Raw genomic sequence first — 25,660 nt, 5'->3', positions numbered from 1 at the left:
CTTAATTATTGAAGTGTCATCATGGGATATTTCTATCCCATCTAAATCTTTAGGCCTAAAGCTGATTTTAGGCCCGACCGTCTCCTCTATACTACAGCCGACCGTGTGAATCTCCAATCAGTGAGCATATGATTTTCTCGCTCAGTTGGAGTCTCCATCAGTTGGACCCCGACTATCATGCCGATATTACCATGAGTAGCGTTATTACGATTCTCCTCTTGCTATATTGGGAGCTCTTGTTGGACCTGGGCAGGCATCTGTGCCCGGTTTGCTGGCGGCAGAGGTGTTCTTTGGAATTGCTCGGCCTCTTGCTGATCTCTTCTAGGCAAGCTATTCGATCGTTGATAAGTGTGACGGTTGGGTGACAGGGTGCGTCGGAAGATTGGCCAGATTATAACAATCTTAGGTGTCATGTGTAGCCAACCGGTGGTATGTACACCATTGTCGTAGTGCTCCTCAAGGGGATTCAGGATATCTTTCCCACTCAGCCTCCACATACTGCACGATCTGGGCCCGTAGTTCCTGTCAATGAGGCTGAGGACCCATCTGGGATCCTCTATGTGGTGGAGCGGGTAATGTTTGGTGCTCAAGGGCTAGAACTGCAGCCAGTGTGGTGACTTTCTTCTTTCGGGTGGCCTACGTTTCCTCGACATTAATGAACTTGCTTTCTTGGTTAAATAGATGGTCAAAGTTCCTTGGGGGATTCCTTATCAAGGAACTAAAGAAATCATTATCGGTGAGGCATTGGGAGAAGACTTTCACTAGAATCTCAGTGGTGGCTGAAGAGATATCCATAGCCATATGATTGTATTTTTTTTGATGTAGGCTCTGAGTGACTTCTTAAGCCCCTGTTTGAGCGAAAAGAGGCTCAGTGGTGTGTTCTAGTAACGACGATTGCTGGCGAAGTGATGAAGCAAAACCTTACAAAAATCCCTGAAATAGTGGATGGAGTTTGCCGACAATCGCTTAAACCATCTTTGTGCCGAGCCGGTGAGTGTGGTAATTAAGGAATACTCGACCCTTCACACCATCCGTATATTGATACAGGAGGGCGAAATTCTCAAATTTGAAGAGGTGGTCCTCAGGGTCAGTTGACCTTGAATATTCACCTATAGTCAAGGGTTGATAATGCTTTAACAGTTTATCTTGTAGTACCCACTGAGAGAACGGGGTGCTACTCTACTTGGGAGAGCTACAAGTCACAGGGGTTTTTCCCTTGCACCCCTCTCAGATAGGGGCTTCTCTTAAAGATTCTTGGTGTAGTCTCTCTTAGCTCATGTATTCGAGTGGCATATAGAAGAGTGCTCGATGACGCAGGATTGACGAATGAGGGGTAGGAGGTAAATGAGCGGGGCCTTCCTCCCGAGCTCCTCTTTCCCTTTGATAGGCTATTGATGCTGCTATAGGATTTGGCAGTCGCAGCATACCACTAATAACTGCTTGTTGTTGCTGCTGTGCTAGTTTCTGTGCTCGAGCGTTAATGAGCAAGTCCAGATCTTCTTGCATTAAGGTAACAGTGGTAAGTCATCCAACTTCTTCCATTTCTGATCTTCAGATTCAAGTGAAAGTTCCCACAAACGACGTAAAATTTGATCATGTCTAAAAACTACAGAGATGACACGCTAGGCATGGTGGATCAGTGGTTGACTGAGAGGAAACTTTCCACTCCTTGAAGAAACTTCCTTTCGATTCTGCGCATACGAAGACAAGTTAACAAAATGTCAGTGCCTAGAAACCAGGGGGAGTCCCTAGTGAAGGTCCTTCGACGCTCAAGTCAGTATAGTCTCGAACGGGTGAATGAAGAGCAGTAAAGAACTTGCTCGCTAGAGTAAGTGTCAGATGTTCAAAGAACGTACCTTGCCAGCGGAGAATACCCCCTTTATATACCACCTCTCCTAACCTCTACAATAATGAGGTAACAATGTGTGTTAGAGGTTGTTGGGTAAAGGGAAGCATACAACCTGGGCAATATGTAATAATTATGCAAGGAATATTCCATTTATCTATATGTATATCTCTTTTGTCATTTATAGCTTATACTATTGCTGAGGTTGTTGAAGGAATATGGTGACAAAAGGTGAATACACTCGCCCCAGCGCCCCCGCCAACCCGTCCTAGAGCCAACACGGAGGAGGTAAATCACGGGTGGCTACTAACCTTTGGAATTTACCTCGACTTTGCCGAGATTCAAACCCTAGACCTTATGGTGGCAACACCTCATGCACTAGCCACTAGACCAATCCGAGGGGACAGTTGTTGAAGGAATATGCTGTCATAAGTAGTTGGTTGATGAGAGACACAATAATCATTGAAGAAGGTTTCAGAAGAATATTCTCTGATATGTGGTTGTTATTATGACAGGTTGTTAGGATTCTCTACTCATGTTGTCAGCTGAGTATATCCCAATCGACCTATAAGGCAGGTTGTTTTTATGTCTGTCATTGTATTAAGCTGCTCAATTATGTATTATATGCTATTTAGAAATTCGTTTGAGAAATAATACGATGTATCGGGTGTATAGGGAATTCCTCTGAAAAGCAATATGAAGTTAAGTACTGCAGGCTCGGTTAGCCTTTTATCCGGCCAAGCATATAACGGGCTACTCAGAGAAAGGAAGTTGTATTATAAGAAGTTCGGTTGATATTTTAAGCCGAGATGCTTTACGCCCGACCAACTTTTATTTGGTCAGACATATATAAAGAGATTTGTAAGAATTGGGGAGATCAGCCATCGAAATGAAGTTCGAGACAGGGCTGTCCATGTAGGTGAATGACGGAGGCCTTCTTGATCTCATCCATCTTCACCGGTGGCTATCTATGCAACTGAGCTGGATTTCAAGGAGAGCTCGACGGATTGAGAGCAGGGAATTAAGAACAGAGAATGATGGAACAAATATTGTTCTGTTTTTTCATATATAAAAGCAAATTGCATCTCCTAATTCAAGCACAGATCAGCCTGGGAACAACCTTCCCAATCTGTTGCCAGCGTAAATTCTCGCACACGCCCGTCACATTCCCCTCGACGCCTTCGGCGCCCACCAAATCGATGTTGCTCAGCAAAACTCCTTGACACGGCACGCTGCTGCTGCAGTTCAACGTCATCGCGTCTTCCGACCTGCTCGTCCCCTTGATGTTCCTGTACACCACGTTTCTCACTGCCACTGCATTCTTCTGCGCCCGTCGTCAGTTCATCCATGGCCACGAGCAGAACCCACAATTCATCAGCCATCAGAGAAATATATATCAATCGATGTAATCAACTCATTCATTCACCTGCTGACTGCAAGGGATCTCGGAGTCGCAGTAGTTCTGATCAATTATTATGGGGTTCTTCACGTTCTGCATCTCTATGTTCTGGAACACAATGCGCCTCGCGTAACCACGCCCTCCCTGTTCCTCAATCAGAAGATCAAACACTACTATTCCATCTAAATAATCACACTCTAAATTTAAAGCCAATTAACCTGCCATGTCTTGATCCTAACACCATTTGTCGTGCCTTTAAGTATGGCACCGTCCACCAACACATTAGACACATTCGCCCTCGTCTGATTAAATCCCAAGCTGCCAATGCTGCTCAATTATATAATATACCTTCAATTAGCTAGGTTTCACTTAATTCTTGTATAATACTTTCTTGTATATGCAGATGATGCAGAGGTTAGACCTGATTCCATGTCCAGGTCCACATACTATGTTTCTTGCAGTTATTCGTCGACAGCCCGAGACAATCGATATGCAATCATCTCCTGCACGTATTGTAGATTGAAGACAAAGACGATTACTTAGAATGAGTCTTCTTCTTTTCTTCTTCGATCAGATAATCACCTGTTCCGATGATGCTATCTTTTATGAGGACGTTCCTACTGCTGGTGACATGAATCCCGTCCGTGTTCGGGCTCAAATCGGGCGCGGAGACGTTCAAGTTTGAAACTCTGACATTTCTACATCTCATGATATTTACTTGGATTTGTTGGCTGTCCTTCACGTTTAGATTCTCCACCACCAAGTTCTTGCATGACTTGAAGAACAAGGCCTGCTCATTCAAACAACACACAACAATTCAAGGCAATAGTAAGCCTTTGGAATGTCGAAAAATAGGTATTCTTTTACCGTGGGCGCGGCGACGCAAGGCTTGAAATTGTGAACAAATAACAGGGAGAAGCAATGATTAGTAGCCTTGCATTGTAAATTTAACAAGAAGGAAAGGAAGATATGGAGCTAGAGTTTAAGTTTAGTTACTAAAGACTCATTAATTTTGCAAGAATTTTGCCACCATTTTTCTCCTTTCCCGTCTATCGTCCCGCCGCCTCGAACCGCTAGGCTTCTGGTGGTGCTAAAGAGGATCCAATACCTACCCTCGATGGCTTTCCTGTCCCAATCCGAAGGGTCCGGCGGTGCTTCGAGTGTTCCTTCAATCTGGTTCATTGAACAACACTTGTAAATTCTTTATTGACCGGGTAGCCTGAATTGATGTTAAGAATGTTACCTGCACTGTGACACGCCCCTTGCAAGGGCCCTGGAATTTGATAGGCTTCAATCTGTACGTCTTGTGCTTTGGCACCAAAACAACAGCAGCTCCATTGGAAGAGCAAGCTCTTTTCCAAGCCTTTTCGAATGCCTAAAGTTTAAACCTGAAGCCTTATCATCTGCATACATTTTACAACCAACAATGAAAGATCAATCACTTTAATGTTTACCCGATTATCAAATGATCCATGTCCTTTGGCACCAAATTCATCAACAGAAAAAATTGAGGAACCACTGTGCCTCAACACACCATTGAAGTTTTCTTCTTCTTCTTCTTCGTGCATCGAACCAGAAGGTTGAAAACAGGCACCTTTGGCGAAGAACAGGTTTTGGAACAAGATGGTGATCAGAATACAGAGGAAAAATGAGTTTTGCAGGGCCATTTGGAAACTGAAAAGTGCAGATTGAGATGGCATGAAAAGCATGCTTGGAATGGAGATCTTATATAGCATTGATAATTTAGGTGAGGAACAAAGTTTAGGTGAGGTATGGATTTAATTGAAGGTTCAGGGAAATTTTGGAGCATAATTAATTAATTGATTTTTCATTCCTTTTTTTAAATAGATTTTTGATTTTGTTTTTGTTTAAAAATCAGAATTTTGAGTTAATTATTGATTGCTCTTAATTTTTTGAAATCGTAATTAATGCTAGGAGAGAACTGTTTTAGCAGTTTAAGAGAATTAGATTAAGATTTTATCAGATCAAAGTATTAAATGGGAAGATATAAATGCAATGGAGGTTCAATCTTCAAGTTTTTTTTAATCAAAATAAATAAATAAATAATTTGGTAACCGTAATTTTTAGTGAAAAATAATTGTAGTTATTCCTTAAATAAAAAACGATACATATTTTTATATTTTTATACAACATGAGTATATCACATCCCAAGAATCATGGAACAAAAAAATATTATCTTCCAGATTTACATAATTAAAAAATTCTACCAAATCAGGTAAAATCCTATAAAATTAAATAAATTAATAAGTAACAATGGATGCAAACTTGTCCTTTTAATTTTTTTTTCAAGTAATTCACATTTTTTAAATATTTAAATTAGTATAAATTATTTTGAGAGAAATTAATAATTGTATTAATTTCGTTTCCTCAAACTATTCACCAAAAGTAGCCGAAATACAATTAATTTTATATTAAAAAATTCAATAAATAATTCTCTTTAAAAAATAAATGGATATTAATATTTTTTTTTTCCAAAAAAAAAATGCCTTTTGTTATCTAAGTTGTTTCTCCCAAACAATTAGAAAAAATGGAAATTTTATTAAGGAATTTTAATATTTAAGAGTCTAATTTAATACTCTAATTATTAGAGGTTTTCAAATTTCTTCCTCTTTTTTGGTTTTGTCCTTCCAAAATTTTCCCTTAGCACAATGACTTTGTACACAAAATAACAAAAACTAAGCAATCGATTATATAGTACCATGCAAATTTTTTTAAAAAGTATTTTTCAATTATACACTTCCTTTTCCGAATAATGGAAAATTTTCTTTTCTAACTAAAATATGGCGATTAAGATAATGAATATTTTGGCGATATGAAAGTATAAGGAAAAAAAAATAATCCAGTGCATAAAATATTTCTTAATTATTTTAATACATGATTAATTCGATCAATTAAATATTTCTTATTTATTTTTCCAATTAAAATAAACTAATTATTTTTTAACTGTATTTTATTTTTATTAAAAATTATTTTTTTGATAAGTTTAATTGAGATTGATCCTATAATGTAACTCAAAATTAAGGAGAGTATAATATATGATTATGTCAAAATTAATAATTGTATTAATTTCGTTTCATCAAACTATTCACCCAAAGTAACCGAAATACAATTAATTTTATATTAAAAAATTTAATAAATAATTATCTTTAAATTTCCATCGATGCATGTAAAGGGACCATCCCTTGGACCACAAAAAGTAATCCAGAGGATCCGGTCCCAAAATGAGGGCAGATCCCTTTGCATGCATTGGTGGAATAGATGACCCCCCATGTTGATTGCTACTCGGAATGTCGTACTAGTTCTCTTGTACAAAAATTTTGTACAAGTCTCGAACCCTTCCTAACAACATATTGTGTTCTTTAGAAATTAAATTTGGAATCGCAAACAGAACTTAACATTATTGATTCCAAATTCAATTTATCTGTTTTTAAAGGTTTAGACTTGGATCGCAAACGATGCTTAACATTATTGATCCAAATCCACCCATGTTACAAATTCGATTAAATATTTATTTCAAAGTTCAGCTTCCAGGTCAAACGTGGTGAGACACTAGGCCTTCTTGGGTATGAGATCATCTACCACTGCTTAAACAAAGCCTTACAAATAAATTCGATATTTAATCTCCTTATAATAATCCTAGGTTTAACCAAAAAGAACAATCGAATCACAATATCGAAAAACAAAAAAAACACAAATCGAATCACAAATCTGAAAACCTAGAATCACTATCCTCTTGTGTTTGGTATATCAAGATCTAAACAAAAGGATGAACTAGTTATGATGCAGAAACTAATAACTAGTTATACCTTATGTAGCTTATAGACCTCACGATCTTCTGTCATATTCCTCTTCTTATCTCGGGCGTCATATGGGCGACGATCTACCGAGACGAGAATCCACCTAAGCCTCCTTCTCCTTGCAAGTTTTGACCAACAACAATCTCCTAGAGATGAAGAACTTCGGCCACCAACCAAGCTCTAGGGGATGCAAAGAAACAAAGCCTCTTTTCTCTACTTCTTCTCCAAGCAAAATCCGGCCACCAATAGTCTTCTAGAGAGTTGATGCCGCCGGCCAAAGAAGAAGAAAAGGAGGAGAGGATGAGAGCCGACCACCACCAAGGAAGAGAGGAGAGGAAATAATAGATGTATTGTTCTAAGGTGAGGCACCTCTACCATCTCTTTTATATTCCTTGGTCTTGATAAATAAGGAAAGTTTTGAAATTAAAACTTCCTTATATTCCTTGCCAATGTCTAAGAAGGAAAATTTAATAAAAAATTTCCTTTTAAACACTTAATGGTCGGCCACCTCATTGTCCTCTAAACAAGGAAAGTTTTTAAAAAAAAATTAAAACTTCCTAATTTGTTTCCGGAAAATTTTAAAATAAAAATTCATCTTAAAAAAATTCCCTTCATGGTTGGTTATAAAAGGAAACTTTTATAAATTAAAATCTCTCTATTAAAACATGTGGATGATTACAAAAAGAAAAATTTTCTCCAAAATTAAAATCTTCCTTTTAATTACAAATAAGGAAAGATATCAAGCCTTTCTTTTAATCTTTTCTAGAAATTATAAAAGTAAAGATTTAATTTTTAAACTCTCTTTTAAATCATGACTTCCACATAAGGAAAGATTCTAAAAAATAAAGTCTCCTTTTATTTTATTGTGGCCGGCCACCAACTTGGGCTCCAAGTTAGGGTCGGCCACCACTTGGTCCATCCAAGGATTAATCTTGGTCGGCCCTTGCTTGGGCTCCAAGCTTGGCTTGGTCGACCACCTTAGGATGGGTAAGAAGGTGGGTATGAGTGGGTATAAGACTTTATAAATAAGAGGATACGACAGGGACTGAGAGGAGGAATTGGTTTTGGTCTCCCGATGAACTTGAGCTTCCTGTGTTCGCTCCGAAAACTCAACTCGAGTTCATCAATAATAACTCATACCACTAAAGAGTTATTATTGAACTACCGCACCAATCTCATATTACTATATAGGCTCCTTCTTATCATGAGTGTGTTAGTCTCCCTGTGTTTAAGATATAGAATGTCCACTAATTAAATGAGTTACTGACAATTCACTTAATTAATATCTATCTCCAAGAGTAGTATCACTCAACCTTATTGTCATGTCGGATTAAGTCCGTCTGTAGGGTTTACATGACAATCCTTATGAGCTTCTCTTGGGACATCATCATCAACCTAGATTTCTAGGACACAGTTTTCTTCTATAATCAACAACACACATTATAAATAATATCATTTCTCAACTTATCGGGCCTATTGATTTATCGAACTAAATTGCACCCTTTAATAAATCAAAGAAATAAATATTAAGTATACGTGCTTGTTATTATATCATGATTAAGAGCACACACTTCCATGATAACAAATGTCTCGTTCTTTTATGCAGTCAGTATAAAAAGAAACTACCTTAAATGGTCATGCTCAATACACTCAGAGTGTACTAGTGTAATTTTATAGTCAAGATAAACTAATACTAAATTACACTACGACTATTCCATTGGTTGTTCCTATCCATCTTAGTCGTGAGCTATTGTTTATAACTTATAAGGAACTGATAACATGATCTTCTGTGTATGACACCACACACCATGTTATTTACAATATAAATTAATTGAACAACTACATTTAGCATATAAATGTAGACATTTGACCAATGTGATTCTTTATTTCAAAAATAAATATTTACAAAAAGCTAGACTTTTAGTATACACTTTAACACCCCACTCATAAAATAGGTGGTGATCATTCATCCCCACCAATGCATGTAAAGGGACCATCCCCTGGACCGCAAAAAGCGGTCCAGAGGATCCGGTCCCAAAATGAGGGCAGATCCTCTGGACCGCTTTTTGCGGTTCAGGAGATGATCCCTTTGCATGCATTGGTGGAATAGATGACCCCCACTCATAAAATAGGTGGGGGTCATTCATCTCCACCAATGAATGTAAAGGGATCATCCCATGGACCACAAAAGCGGTCTAGAGAATCCGATCCCAAAATGAGGGCAGATCTTTTGGACCACTTTTTGCGGTCCAGGGGATGATTTCTTTGCATACATTGGTGGAATAAATGATCTCCACTCATAAAATAGGTGGGGATCATTCATCCCCACCAATGCATGTAAATGGACCATCCCTTGGGCCAAAATGAGGGCAGATCCTTTGGACCGCTTTTTTACGGTCCAGGGGATGACCCCTTTGCATGCATTGGTGGAATTGATGACCCCACTCATAAAATAGGTGGGGACCATTCATCCCCATCAATGCATGTAAAGGGACCATCCCCTGGACCGTAAAAAGCGGTCCAGAGGATCCAACCCCAAATGAGGACAGGTCCCCTGGATCGCTTTTTACGGTCCAAGGGATGGTTTTTTTTGTATGCATTGGTGGAATAGATGACCCCCACTCATAAAATAGGTGGGGGACCATTCATCTCCACCAATGCATGTAAAGGGACCATCCCCTAGACCGCAAAAAGCGGTCCAGAGGATGGTACCTTTGCATGCATTAGTGGAATAGATGACCCCCACTCATAAAATAGGTGGGGACCATTCATCTCCACCAATGCATGTAAAGGGACCATTTTCTAGACCGTAAAAAGTGGTCCAGAGGATCCGGTCCCTTAAAAAATAACTAGATATTAATAACTTTTTTTCCCATAAAAATGTTTTTTTTGTTATTTAAGTGGTTTCTCCCAAACAATTAGAAAAAAAACTGGGAATTTTATTAAGGGATTTTAATATTTAAGAGTCTAATTTAAAGAGAGCAGATCCATTTTTTACGGTGAGAATAGTTTCTTTACATATATCGGTGGGATAAATGATCTCTACTTATAATATATGATTATCTCAAAAAAAAAAAAATTATTTATATATTAAGATTTCTAAATAGAAAAATTTCTTTTAATATAATAAAAAATAGAATTACAAAAAAGAAAAAGAAATCTTTTTTCAATAAAAAAAGTGTTTTGAATTAAAAATAAATAATCATTACATATGATACTTTACAATTCGAAAATAAAAATAGTAATACAGAAATAATTAATGCAAGATCTCATGCACAATTAAAACATTGGTAATAAATGTCAGATTTTAATATGTTTTTTTTACTTGGCTGGAGGCCAGTACTGTTGGGATCGAAAATGAAGTTAGAGAGGGGTGAATAGCTCAGCGTGATCTCGTGCTCATCGTTGCTTGTTTCTTCAAAGATATGCAGCGAAAAATACAAAGAAACAAACACACAATGCTAACTCTAGAATTTACTTGGTATCCACCTCAACAAGAGGTGACTAATCCAAGGATCCACACACTCACGCACCCTCCACTATAAAAACACTCCTTTACGGTAACTACCGAAGGCGGAGAAGCCTTACAACACTCATAATACAACAATGAGAAAGAAAGAAGCAAAATACAAATGAATCTTTCAAGATTACAATGAAAACCCTAGCTTCTTCTTCTTCTTGTTGCAACTCGCCTCTTGACTTGGATGTACCTCCAAGAACCTTCAAGAACTGGCGGTGAGGAAGAAAAGATCGCTGTGGAGGTTTGTTGTGATTGCCTGTGGAGAAGAGATGAAGAAGTGCGCAGAAAAACGCTCGCCAACGGCTTTATCCGCGCCAACGGTCGAATCCCAATCGATTGGATTGCTCCCAATCGATTGGGGAGGCTTTGGATCGATCGGTTGATAGATCCAGAGCACCTCTGTGCTCTTGGAATAGTCCTAAATCGATTACCCGATCGATTCAAGGCTTCTCGAGCGATTTCCAGCGCTCCAATCCATCGGCCGATCGATTGGAGGTTTCAATCGATCAACTGATCGATTCAGAAGCTCACTGTTCGCTCAAAAACTCTCTCAATCGATTGACCGATCGATTGGGGAAGTTTCAATCGATTCAGCCCATTTTTGCACAAAATCGTGTCGCCCAATCGATTGACCAATCGATTGAACCCCCCAATCGATTGGCCAATCGATTGGAAAGCAGAAAACTAGATAGAGCTTGAAATTAGTTTCGTTTTGCATCCGAGATCACCTCATTCCGATATCCGAGTCAAAAGTTATGGCCTTCGGAAGCTCACTACGTCCGAACTTTCTAGTTCCATGCCAACTCCCTATTGGACTTACAACAGCTAAGACTTCGATCAACTTTTGACCCATCTAGACTTTCTCCTTGTGCCAAGTGTTCGGTCAACCTTAACCCACTTGGACTTATCATCTCGTGACAAGTGTCTGGTCCTCTATGACCCACTTGGACTTCCTTCTACTAGATGTCCGGTCACCCTTGACCCATCTGGATTTCCTCGTGCCTAGCTTCACTCACCAGATCTTTCCATTGCCCGGCTTCACTCACCGGGACTTTCCCCTGCCTGACTTCACTCACCAGGACTTTCACTTGCTTGGCTTCACTCACCAGGACTTCTACCTGCTTGACTTCACTCACCAGGACTTTCCCAACTGCCCGGCTTTACTCATCGAGACTTTCACCTAGCTTCACTCACTAGGATTTCTCAACTACCCGGCTTCACTCACCGGGACTTGCACCTAGCTTCACTCACTAGGATTTTCATCTGCCTGGCTTCACTCACTAGGATTTTCATCTGCCTGACTTCACTCACCAGGACTTCCCACACGGACGATTGCACCTGCAATCTCCACGACCTGTCAATCTCCATGTATTGTCTCAATGTATTGTCAAACATCGAAACTCAAACATCAAGACTTAAGCTTGAGCCAACTCACGTTTAGTCAACCAGGTCAACCTAGACCTAGGGAATATTGCACCAACAATCTCCCCCTTTTTGATGTTTGACAATACCTTTAAGTTAGGCTAATCTCATGTCAATGTATGAATGAGGGTTCCCTTCATTCTTCCCCTTTCCTAGAGGGCACAAACTTCCTCTTTAGATAATGAAGGCCTAACTTAACTATACAAGTATAACCCTAACTTAGATCTACCTTTACTTGCCAATGTAGGGTTTGAAAGGAAGATCAACATCTATTGTATATAATTTTATTTTATATTATAAAAGATTATTTTTATAATTTGACTATAACGCAACACAACAATAATTTTATGATTATCTTAAAGCTCCCCTTCATATATGAAAGTATAAGGAATTTAGGACAACATTATATTTTAACACTTTAAATATAAGAAAATGTTCTAAAAAGATAGAGAGATCAAATTTCTCATATCAAATTTTATCTAGAATAAGAGATACACAATGAACAATAACTTTACTAAAACCTCTATGGTTAGAATTGCTAATTATAATTTTCTATAAATATTGATGTAAATGGTTTTCCTTAAAAAAAAAATAAAGGATATTCATCTTGAGAGAGTGTTTGAATCCTCAAAATAACTCCGATCTATCGAAACATATCAAACATCAAGTTTCACAATGGCAAGAAAGTGCCAATCCTTAATATTTAATTCTGATTTATTTTTATTAATAATTAATTTTAAAAATTTTAAATTATTTAGATTTGAATTTATTAACTTTAAATTGTTAGATAGTTTTAGAGGGGTATTTTCAGAATTATCAAAGTAAAAATTATTTTATGAGCATTTTTAAAGATATTAAAGTTATCATGCATGCTAGGGGTATTTTTGTAAGTAATTAATTAGAATTGTAATCGGGATTCGACCTTTGCTCAATAATAGAAATATGGTATATGATAACTAACTTGGTTATACCCTGAGGGTACCCTCTCTCCTACATATTGTTGGTGCGGGAAACATCCGACGATCGAACTGGTGTTTTGATTATGTCAAAGGGTTCAAATTAAGTTGTTTTGTTATCTAATGTGCTTGAATAAGTTTGCAAGAAAATCCGAATTGCGGTTAGGCAGGTGAAAAATCCTAGGGGGTGGTAACCCTAGGTCCTAGGGGTGGTAACCCTAGGTGGTAGAAAACCCTAAGAGGCGGTAACCTTAGATCCTAGGGGTGGTAACCCTAGGTGGCGAAAAACCCTAGGGGGCGGTAACCCTAGGTCCTAAGGGGCGGTAACCCTAGGCGGAAAAGTCCAGTCGGTCTGGAGGATCATTCTGGCATCAGGTAATCTCTCCTGAAGGGAGTAGGTGAGGGCGCGCTCCCCAGAAGAGGGAATAGTAGGCGTCAGTTTGACCTAGGATTTCCGGTTGGAAATCCGAAGTCAGAACCGGACAGTCTGGAGACTGTCGAACACTTCATTTAATATATTTATCTGTGTTAACTTTGTTTTTGCAGGATATCTTTGTGTTTTGGGACTAACATGTCTTGTAGGTACAAAAGAACAAGATTTTTCCTCGGATGAACAGTGTCTTAGGCGCCTCCATGAAATTTGGAGGCGCCTCGGGTGCAAAGGGGTTAGCTGGCTGCGAAGTGAGGCTTGAGGTGCCTCAAATGAAGTCTGAGGCGCCTTGGACAGCTTTGAGGCGCCTCAAAGGATTGATGGAGGCGCCTCCAGGCAGGGATAACGAGCAGGCAGCAGGGCTTATCGCAGCGCACGACTCGGGGATAAAATTTCATATTTGAGGCGCCTTGGAGGAGCTTTGAGGCGCCTCCAACAGCCTATTTAAGGCAGTCTCGAGGCAGCAGTAAAATCATCACATTACAAGCAACCCTTCTGCTTCGAGTTGCTAAAGAGACCTTCCGACGAAGCTACGACTTGACACCGACAACCCAGAGCTCTGAATCTGCGATTTCTATTGTTGTCGGTATATTTTTCTATATTCAATTGTACTTCATTTGTAATCATTTTACAAAATAGTAGGTGTTGCCCAAAGTAAACATTTAATGAACGTGGGCCTTGGAGTAGGAGTCGCACAAGGCTTCGAACCAACTAAATACCCTGTGCCCTTGTGTGTGTTTGTTATTTCTTTATTATTTCCGCTGCTAACTCTCGAACGTTTTACGGGTCTGAAACGTATGAAAGCCACGAGCATTATTCACCCCTCTCTAGCGCTTCTCGATCTAACACATATGTGGCAAAAAAACGATTTGCTCGCCCCTAGCATCCCCGTCAATGCGTCCCTAGGTTAACACGGAGGAGGTAAATCACGGGTAGCTACTAGCCATTAGTGCAGGTGGCAAGGCATAGGGGGAGGCATGCTTGGACACGCCGACCTCTCTCCTACATATGAAACATATAATATGGAACTTAAATAACATAATTAAAATTTATACCTTATTCCCCTCAATCTATAGCCTTCTTGTTCCCTGGCGATTAGTCCAATCAGAGCTGATCGACTTTGATACCAATTGTAAGATCAGTGAAGTCAATAGAGGGGGTGAATCTCTATCCGTTCATTTCGTCATTGTTCATCTTCCTATCAGAGTTAGTATGCAACGAAATAAAAATAAAGACAAAGAAAGAAACATCGATGGTTTACTTGGTTCCCAACTCCCCAAGATCAGTACATTCAAGGTCTACGCACTTAAATATGAGTTCAATAGTGGTCTCCTTTCTAGAAAATTTTCAGAGGTGGAGAAACTCATCTTATAGTTCAATAATATAAGTGCAAATATATAATAGAAAATACACAGCTTGTAAATAAAAGACAAACAAATACTTTGCGGAGTCGATATGAAAGTTCTGACTGTAACGCACCCTTCCTGAAGCTTTCCTATACACAGAGTTTTGTGTAATAGCTTTGTTTTCGAGCACACAAAGTATGAATAGTAGAAGAATTGATAATCTAAAGCATCTGCTTGTAGTTGCTTATATAGAATCATTCCGAGTGCCTTGAAAGCCTTATGGGCACCCCCAACTTAGCATCTATTCGATCTGAATCTATCGCGGCTTTATTCTGACTTGATCAGATTCTGGTTCAGGCAATTGGAACCTTTCTAAGTACTTGGAATGGTTCCAGACGCCTGAAACAATCCAAGCGCTTAGATTGTTTGCATATGTTTGCTTTCCCAATCTTGCTTCCAGCTCAAGTTTTTGCAAGACAAATATACATACACAAACAAGTAACCTACCCTAATCGTGTAAGCATATTTGACCTAATAGACTTACCTTTCATTTGGGATAAACTCCTCCAACACCTTACCACCTAAGGTCTACTCCTTAGGATTTCACCACCTTAAGTTCACTCCCCTGGAATTTCCTTTTGCCAAGCTTCCAATCATCCATACTCGGTTGGACTTACTTTTGCCTAACTTTCAGTTAGGATTAGTCACTTGGTAGATTTCTCATCTGCCTAACATCTAGTTAGGACTTTTTCTTACCTAATCTCTAGATAGGACTAGTCATTCGGTAGACTTCTCACTTGTCTAGCCTCTAGTTAAGATTATCTCTTGTCTAATATCTAGTTAAACTAGTCATTCGGTAGACTTTTGGCCTGTATAACCTCTAGCTAAAATTATTTCTTGTCTAATCTCAAGTTAAGACTAGTCATTTGATAGACTTCTCACCTATCTAATCTCTGGTTAGGATTTTCTTTTGCCTAACCTCCAATTAGAACTTTCCTTGCTAGTTATCTGGTTTAGCTAGACTTCACTCACATCCAAATATCATGTCATGTTTGGATCAACTCTAGGTCAAACTGACCAAACTTAGTTACATTATCAAACAACGAAACACGAGAGGTTGATTGTACCAATACCAAATTCTTGAAAGCAATATGCATGATACAAGCTTGCATTTAGACATATATTAGGGTTCTAGGTCACAAGTTTTTCCCTCCATCCTTCATCATACTAAAGTTAACTTGTAGATAATCTCATCTATACTTTCTTGAATCTAAGTAAGGTAAGAACAAAAGAAGAACATAGTACAAGAGAAATAACCAAGTACAAAGAGAGATCCATCAATAGCAATATCATGCCTTTCAGTCATTAAATTATTGTTCATCTTGCAATGCTGCAACTAACACTGATGCAAGTCCAACAATCTCAACTGCGACAATAGCTTCTTGCCAAAATAATTATAAATATGGAAACTAAAGAATAAGAAAATATAAGTTCAACAAGAGTAGTATCTGCACATATCTGAATAGATAAAGCTTGTAAAGGATGATCAAACTACAGCACAATGCTTTGCTATGCAGTCTCTAGCAGTTGATGCCGCATTTCTGCACGTCAGGTCCAGTTACCCGAGTGGTGAACGGATCGATACGGACCCATAACAAGGAAAAGATTGAAGCAAGGAGGATGGACCAAACCACGACGATGGTAGGTGTCCGATTCTGCCTCCCCATAAGACCCTTGAGGAAGGGGTATAAGTGAACAATCACCCAGAAGGCAAAGAAGAGCTTCCCAAAGAGAGGTCCCCAAGATTGGTAGCCACTGTTTATTGCATAGGAGATCCCAGCAACGACGCCTACCAAGTTTACTATGAGAAGTGTGGTTGGTGGTATCAAAAGAGTGGTCCACTTGAACATGTAGAGCTCAGCAAAGTCTCCATCTTCATCTGACGCTTTGGATGTAACAGTGAAGTTGGTGTCGATACCGGCAAGAACTTTGAGAAGACCTTGGAAGACGGCAAAGAGATGAGCTGAAACACCACCGATGACCCAAAATTGTTCATTCCTCCACCATTCATCAATTCCAACACCACTCCACCTCATTTCCAGAATACCAGTGGCAAAAATGGAAATAAAGAGGGAAATGAACCAGATACTTGCAACATTACTAATCTGCAATTAAATAGAATGGGGTTAGCAGCCAGCTCAAAGTAACACGCTTACATTTGATCAAGCAAATCTCTCAAGAATCCCAACGAAATGTCAGTTGAAAATTCTTAACCGAATTTAAGAACCTAATTAACTTTGTGGAAGCATTTCAAAAGTTCATTTTCTTCAATTATGAAACTTCTTCAAACCTTAATACCACTCTTGAAGTTACACCAAAGCAGTGATAGTGTATGAATATTTAGCGTTTCCAAGAATTTAATAAGGGAAACTGCTATACCTGCGGTATAATGAATTTTCCTGTGAGTAAACAGATGGCCGGCAGCGTACAGTACAACAGGAGGGGAAGTGCAGTTAGCGGGTAAATGGTGGTATTGATGTATGCAAATCTTTCCAGGAACTTCAATCTTCCTCCATAACCATACCAAATAGGGCAGTGACGACTGAAAAGAATCTCAACAGATCCCAAGGCCCATCGAAGCACTTGGTTCAGACGATCTGAAAGATTGATAGGAGCAGAACCTTTGAATGCTGGGCGCTTAGGCATGCAGTAGATTGACTTCCAACCACGAGCATGCATCTTGAATCCAGTGAGAATATCCTCTGTCACAGAACCATAAATCCACCCGATCTGTAGCAAAAAAATAAAATTTCTACTAAATATCCAGAAGTCCTAATTTCTCGTGGGCCAAAACTTAATTAAACAGCAAATAATAAGAGTTTTTTTGAACCCTATCCACTTTCATTGTTTTCAATCTTTAAAAAAAGACAAGACGGAATTGCATTCAATTGTCTGGTAATTTATTCATTTGACTGAAGCAATAAGATCCTTTGGGCTCATTCCAATTCGACAAAAAAAAAGGAAGTTTGTGCTAATCACTTGCCTAAATCTACAACACCTAAGCCACTCTAAAGTGTAAAGCAAATCTTGGAAATTATAGTCAACTGTTTCATCCTGTTATCTTTGCATGCCAACGAGTTTTTATCTAAAAAGACAATCTCTTTTGCCTTATCTTCAGTGGGAAACGACAAAAACGTGAATATGCAAGAAAAGGCAATAGAGTGTGGACAGGATGAGCACAGAATTTGATGTTTGAAAAATAACAATACAGTCAAAGTCTAGAGAAAATAATAGCATATATTAAATTAACTTGGACATTTGCAAGGCTTGGTGATTTTTAGTATCTAACTATCCATTTTAAGACCACCTTATGGATATGGTTAGGGTAAACAAGCACACTGCATACTGGCAGAAGACATCAGCAATGGAGCAACACAACAATCTATCTACCAAAGGTTGTTCTTTTAGTCCACAATTGTTTCATCAAGTTCAACTTATTTATGGATTAGCAGGTTATTGCTGCAATTCTATTATTAGAACATAATCAGAACTATTCCATCCTAATAATCCCTCAAATGCCAACTGATGTTGTTGCCATTACCAAAAATCATGTTGGAGTTTTCTCTGAGCGTGCTAATTTTCAAAAGGTTCATTTCAAATTATGGAATATTGTTGCAAGCTATCCAACAATGAGTTAAAGTAGGGCAAATTATATTGAAGATGGAAACATTGTTTCATGTCAAGTTCCACTTATTTGTGGACAATCAGATTCAGATTATACTCCGAATTCAATACATCCTAATAATCCCCTAGCATTTTCTGAGGTTTTATCTCAATTGAAAACCAAGGTAATAGCTGCTTCTATTTAACTCTGAATGCTTGTGTTAAATGGACCACGTACAGAACAATGTGAGAGAAAGAATAGTGACTGGAAATGGAAAACAAAATAATAATAATAAGAGTATGGAAAGTGTCTATTTGAATACCTCAGTTCCCCATTCTGTCTTATCCTCATAACCACAGCTGATAACATGTATTGCTTCTTTCAAAAGAGACTCAGGAGTTGCAGACTGAGGAACACCACCATGTTCCATCAACGTTGAGGCAACAAAGACAGCTGATTGGCCAAACCTTTTCTCCAAACTCATTTGTGACATGAGGAGTGACTTTTCATCATCAAAGCCAGCACCTGTTTATCCCCAAAAAGAGAAAATGAAAATTATAAAATAGCAGATGAAAGATATCTCAATCATGATATAGATTTATAAATTCCTGTTAGCAGATGGAGCACGTAGACAAATAAGGCACCAGTGCACATTAAAATTCTAAAGAAGAATTACCTTCGACTCCCTCTTCTATATCTTCTAGATTAAATATTGGCACAGTATTATCCACATGCTTGCTTGACTTTTTCTTTTCTGAACTCTTCTTGCTCGATTTAGATTTCTTTTTACGTGAGTCTCCACAGCAAAAAGAAAAGAAACTTTTGGTTTTGTTCTTATTCTTGATAGGAGGTTCATAACCATACAAAGCAGTCCGGTTGAAGACACAACCTGTACCCACATAAACTGGACCTTGGATACCATCAAGACCTCTCAAGTTGATCTATAAGAAGCAAAAGAGAGCAAGAGTCAGCCATAAGACAATGAAGAATACAGTAATGTCAGGCTTAAGAAAATAGGGAAAGGAGCTAACAAGGTAATTCCTGTATTACAATTTGTGCACTTACATCGAAAAACACTGTATTACGATTAGCATATCGATCATTCCTGTCAATACCATCAAACCTCTGAGGAAATTGTACATAACAAACTTGCCTTCCAAGATTTGGATCCATAAGAAAGCACATCGACTCTCTCAGAGCCTTACTGTTGTTTATGTAATGATCACAATCAAGATTCAACATAAATGGTCCATTGGTTAGGACTGCTGACACGCGTACCTATGGAGGAGATTATAGAGGTCAACAAAGGTTAAAATTGTACTTTACCATGTAAAATACTATTTACTTAATAATAGAAATATTGACTTCACAAACATATATTAAGCCATGCATTTATATACACTTACAAGAGCATTCATAGCACCAGCCTTCTTATGATGTTGGAAACCTGGACGTTTCTCACGAGATACATATACTAGTCGTGGCAGTTCGTTACCTTCAGTGTCAAGCCCTCCACTATGACCTAAGAAAACCTGAAAAATATTCATGAAAGATGATTATCAAGAGCAATTATTTTTCAAGTTTAAACTTCAAATAACACTACGGTGGCGGTTGTTGCTTTTATCGATATTCAAGCACCAATGAGACATGTCATGACTAATTTGAAATTATTAAACATATAATTATCAAAATGTTTGACAATATTCCACAAAAAATTTCAGAAGTTCATTTTCTGGATTCCTTAGATGTTCTTGATAACAGAGATCTACAAACCTGGATCATTCCAGGATGATCCCTAGTATTGTTCCCAGGCCATGGTGTGCCATCCTGCATGATCCATCCTTCGTCGGGAACTTTTTGTGCTTTTGCAACAAGGCCATTGACACGAATTTTAAATTCTTCATATTCCCTCTGCATTGAAGATTTTTTTGTTAGAAGGCATAGAGAATTAGAACATAAGTCAGTTAAAAGTTATGCAAGACCAGACCTTCATTGCTCTGTGATCTTTAACAAATGAAGGTTGAACCTTATCCTTGAGGTAATCAATCTTCTGTGAGAAGTACCATTCAGGAGCCCGAGGCTCAATACTGTATTTCTTACAGAAAGGGACCCATTTTCTTGCAAACTCTGATGTTTCAGATAGTGCTTCGAATGTGAGCATAGCAGCACCATCGTCAGAGACATAGCAAGAAACCTTATCGACAGGGTAGTCTACAGCAAGGATTGATAACACAGTGTTGGCTGTGACTAGAGGAGGCTCTTTCAAAGGATCAACAGTACTGACAAAAATGTCAACAGCAGCCAGCTCAGATGGTTCTCCTTCTCTATCATATCTGTTTTATAAGTGAACAATTAGTCAATAACTGCTCTGTGCAATTAGACCACACAGAGTTTAGAACAAGATAAATATTCAAAAAAAAAAAAGAACTAGTTACCTTATTGCTAATCTGTCCAGATAAGTTTCACGGTTTATAGGAAACCACTTGGGGAACTGATCCAATATCCAAGATATGGCAAACCATATCTCACATATTACAGATAATAACCATAAAGGATAAGCATTGCGAACAGGATTTGTGATACGATAGTGGAGGAAAATACAAAGGATAACAAGACGTAACATGATAACCATTCTATATGGATTTATCTTGGAAGATGAAATTGGCACTTTCCTAGAAAGAGGCTGGCGGGCTTCATCATTCCTGCATTACAGAATTTGCTCACAGTTAAATGAGAATCAGTCCAATTTAACCTAAGAAACAGAGTGAAGAAAATTTTGAATGGTTGTACATTTGACATGGCGCCTAGAAGATCTAAAGAGAAATTATAGATGTGCAAAGCTGAAAGTATCATTTGAAGTAGTGAAGGAAGAAATATAAGTTATTTAACTTTTTAAGACAGAAAGCAGCTACATCATTCCCAAGATGTTTTGGACTGATTTACAATGACATCCCATGTAAAAATTTTAGTTTTTACAATATAAAGAAAAACGGACATGTATGAAACGAAGTGCTCGTGTGCTAAGCATTAGACAGTACAGCCAACATGCTCAAAAATATGCCCGTTAAATATATTGTAGTTGAATGAAAATTAGAATGTCAAGATAGAAGAAAACTATTCCATCAATCTTGTGACTATATACAAACATGATTAGTAAGGCAAAATAACCTCACAAGTCCAATGAATCAAATAAATTTAACAAGATCATAAGAATCTAGGATCTTGCCAGAAGCTAAGACTGAATTATATTTTGACGAAAAATTCATGTACTTAAAAATCAGTAAAGAACCACATGTATTTTCATAGAACATGTAGATAAATTGAATGTATGTTGGCCATAGTAAAACCGATGTTAGGTAATTAGGCAATCACGCCATCTTCAGAGACAGCAAGGACAATGATCGTTGAAGTGACTGATATTGCACTAGATAAAAAGGAATATTTTGCCTTTAACCTTGATATCATTATGCATTGATGACAACAAAAACTTCGAATGAATAGCAATTGTCTACCATACAAAATGTACTTATAATCAACAAGAAGCAACAACAGACTGAAGTTCACCCAGTTAAACATTTTGATCTTTGAGCTTTTCTGCAGAATCTTACTAAGAAATTAAAGGAATGAAAAAACAACAGATTACTAGTAAGCCTACTGCAAGAGAGGAAAAATCATAAAATGTTTTAACTGAAGAAACATTAAAATGGAAATAACTCACAGTAAAGCATCATCCATATTATAATCAGTCGTTGCATCTATATCACCAATTCCCCTGCCTTCAGAAGGAGGATGACTAGTACCATTGGTCATCGGCACATTTTTGTCCTGCTTCATCTTCCATCCATCAACTCTCTCTTTCCAAGCAACATTGCCAAACTCTCTGGATGTGTTAGCTGATCAGGAGAAAGGGCAACAATTAGCACTTATTGATCGACAATAAAATATACAAAGTATCATCTCAAAATTAATAACAATTAGACCAAGTTTAAGACACATACGTGATCGGAATGGTAGCGGATGAACCCGCTTTCCACCTGCTCCTGGGGACATCATATGATCAGGTGATTGTATCGGCAGTTCCCCTGAGAGCTGCAAAAAAATAAATGAAAATATTTATCAAAACTTCACGCCCAAGGGCACTGGAGATAATGATGCTAATGCTAAAATTAAACAAAAACTCATACCCCTTGGCTGTGAGCTAGCATGGGGATGTGGTTCCGAGGGATCTCTCCACTATCATACTTTGGCAGACCAATATCTTCTTCCCCTTGCTCATGCCAACCCAGCATGCGTTCAGAAATCTTTGACTTTTGGTCCTGATTTCCAGTTGGGTAATTGAAATCACTCACATCATCACCATCAACATCGTCACCCAACTCTCCATTAAGTGGAGGGCTTCCTACACATACAACAAAATAATTGAACTGGCTGTGCTCACTTTGAAATGCATTTTGACATTGAAATGCCATTGGAGGAGATTAATTAAGACCCAAAGCATATTTAAGACATATAAACACAGAGCAATTCAGATCCAAAGCAAGACCTTTGTGCCTCTTGTACTTGGTCTTGCACTGGGGGCACGACTGTTTCCCATCCTTCCTCTCATACTCATAACACGGCCTGCAGACAGGAAAACCACAAACATCACAGGCAACAAATGGATCTCCGTCCACCGTTGTGCCGACACCATCACCGCAAATCTGGCACACCTGGCTGCCAGAGTGCTTCACTGGTTTCTGCATTCAGTCGAAGATACATTTGAGTATAAAAAAAATACCGATCCAAGAAAAAGATGTTCTGAATCTTAATACAGAAACTTAACTAAAAATAAACCACAAAAAAAAAAGAGACACTTTTTTCACGAGCACGAACATACCCCTTTCTCTCCTTCAGTTTCCATGACAATTTATCAATCCAAGTGCTATCTTTGAACAGATCCGCAAAACAAATAACTCAAATGTCAGCAGATCTTAGCTTAGAACACCGCATGGATTCTGGCCGACAATTTTCCCCTATTAAAACACCACATGGAATTCATTAACAGACTATAAAAAAATACAGATCGATTGAATATAACCCACAATCTTTCTTCAGGTGAGCTGATTCATCTCGAGACCGACCCACTCGCATAAAAAAACTAAACTTTCTACAAGAATGGGAAGAGAATCTCACCTCTAGAAGCGGATCACTCCGAGCAGACACCAAATTGATCTCTCCGACCCTTCTCCTTCGAATCACGAAAGAAAAGGGGACCTGGAGGAGTGAGGAGAGAATCGCGCAATAAGAACCCAATCACCACCGACAGGTATTAAGATCAGAAACTGATTAAAAGAAAGAAGTCGATGGCGAGGTGAGAGCAGAAGAAAGCGACGCTTTAACTACGGAGCGCGATTACAATATGTTCAACTTGATGGGACGCTTCCTCTACTCCACCAGATTCCCAATTGCTTGTCCGCGGAGATGGTAAAAGCCAGCTCGCTGAGAGTGAGACTTGGAAGAGGACGGAGACCGCGAAGGGATCCCCTCCAAGGACGACTTGAAACGACGAACGGACGCCTCTCTCTACTCCTCCGACAGCTAGCAAGCTTGCGTCAATGATTCGCGAACTGCAAGTTGCGAGTCTAAGAAGGATTTGCAGGCGATCCCACACCCGAACAGCTAGAAACAAGGGGGACGCCCTTTTTTGGGCACCTTGATATCCATTGGTCGAAACGACGGAGCCCACAAGGGACCCAGGCCGTTCATCGAATGATAAGGGACGGAAATGGGTTTGATTAAGACATCTCAACCATTAATCATTTCGCAATTAGTAGTAATCGGCAACCGACACTTTTTTACCATCATTCCAGCCACATCATCATTGTCGGTGGTGCACCTTCCTTCCGTCTCTCATCAATGCATTTTTAATCAGAATATTAACCCACCCCAGGCCCTCAATCCCCAGCCCCCACACCAGTATTATCTAAATCACCGGCTTAACTTTCTAAGGTTTGCACTCATTTTTTACTATAAGAATATCTAAATCACCTCACCTCACCTCTCAGTAAAATAGAATATCTTTCATAATTTACTTATCTATGATTTATGACAAGATCAGGATACTAAATCATTTAAGATGAACGATATTCTAACACTATCTAAATTACATATTATCTTTTAAAAATATTTATTCTCTCTTATGAATCCATCCATCTGTTTCGGACGAACTAGTCAATTAATTTATATTACAAAAAGTCATTGTGTTAAGATAAAAAATCTCATAATTTATCTACTGATATATTGTTGTGGGATTGACGATATTATATCATTTTAGATGAGTAATATCATCTTTTGTTTAAATAATATTTAAATCATGTGCTATTCCAAAAATATTCATCCTCTTACTTTATAGTTGATTAATCTATCTCATTTACAAATTTAAAAGTTTAATATTTTTTTTTTGAATCAGAGAGCCCTAAGTCAATTTCAAGAATACATGAATTTTGGTTTAAAGTGATTTAAAGTTCTTTGTGTCTGTTAACTTCAGATAAAATTTATTGATGGATCTATGTCAATTTAATATTAGTTTGATATTTTTTGAATTAGAAAATTTTTAATAATTTATTAATAGTGTTGGTCAGTAAATATTATTGTCTAAAAGCTGATGGACTTATCTAAGAAAAAAGATAAGTATTTAAGCACTATTGTATGTGATTTGATTTACATATTATGAAAATGGGGGTACGTGATATATATATATATATATATATATATATATATATATATATATAATCATGTCCGAACGCTGAGTCGATAGACGCTAGGGGTATGACGCTCTCCGTTGACTCCGACTAGTGATATGGATCTCCGGCGAATCCGCAAAGAAGCCGAGCTAGGAGGGGGTTCCTAGCCACGACCCTCCGACGCTCAAGTCAGGCGAAAAAGAAAAGAGACAGAGTAACTGTGACTACAGTGATGAGAATTCCGCATACTTCCGTCGAAGTTTGGAGTCCTTATATAGGACCCCGGGGAGGCGCGAGCACGCTTCTTGATGTGTGCTCGTTTCCCCAAATATACCTCCAAATGAGTGTGTCAGAAAAGTCTGTCTGACACCCTTCCGTAATCGTCCGAGTATATTCCTGACGTGACAGTGGAAACTTCCACCGTACGATTCTCTGTCCGGTTCGGCCACCGACCATGCTGCTTGTCGGCGGCAGGCGTCTCGAGGATGATGTTTACCAGCTGTCCCTTTTGTCTTTTTGCGTCCCTTGTCTGTTCAG

General features: G+C 38.5%; 2 protein-coding genes across 2 annotated transcripts; both read right to left on the bottom strand.

The window, feature by feature from the left end:
* Positions 1-2,936: 2,936 nt before the first annotated feature.
* LOC122031524 (polygalacturonase-like) lies at positions 2,937-4,912 on the bottom strand. The gene is made up of 9 exons (XM_042590629.1): positions 4,700-4,912; positions 4,489-4,620; positions 4,242-4,418; positions 4,113-4,133; positions 3,828-4,035; positions 3,667-3,748; positions 3,464-3,572; positions 3,273-3,389; positions 2,937-3,170 (listed from the first exon to the last, which is right to left on the bottom strand). Exons 1-9 carry the CDS (start codon positions 4,910-4,912, stop codon positions 2,940-2,942), a joined length of 1,290 nt encoding a protein of 429 aa, XP_042446563.1. The 3' UTR covers positions 2,937-2,939.
* Positions 4,913-16,070: 11,158 nt separating this feature from the next.
* Positions 16,071-23,843, bottom strand: LOC122031802 (probable cellulose synthase A catalytic subunit 8 [UDP-forming]). Its single transcript, XM_042590953.1, has 15 exons — positions 23,574-23,843; positions 23,278-23,413; positions 22,945-23,137; positions 22,586-22,800; positions 22,400-22,490; positions 22,120-22,294; positions 20,837-21,103; positions 20,389-20,734; positions 20,175-20,312; positions 19,808-19,933; positions 19,467-19,679; positions 19,078-19,342; positions 18,724-18,926; positions 17,177-17,527; positions 16,071-16,902 (listed from the first exon to the last, which is right to left on the bottom strand). Exons 2-15 carry the CDS (start codon positions 23,299-23,301, stop codon positions 16,318-16,320), a joined length of 3,192 nt encoding a protein of 1,063 aa, XP_042446887.1. The 5' UTR covers positions 23,302-23,413; positions 23,574-23,843; the 3' UTR covers positions 16,071-16,317.
* Between the last annotated feature and the right edge of the window lie 1,817 nt (positions 23,844-25,660).

Source organism: Zingiber officinale, chromosome 11A, assembly GCF_018446385.1.
Source record: "Zingiber officinale cultivar Zhangliang chromosome 11A, Zo_v1.1, whole genome shotgun sequence".
Taxonomy (NCBI): Eukaryota; Viridiplantae; Streptophyta; class Magnoliopsida; order Zingiberales; family Zingiberaceae; genus Zingiber; species Zingiber officinale.
The sequence above is the reverse complement of the archived record's forward strand: the minus strand, read 5'-3'. Positions and strand labels throughout refer to the sequence as shown.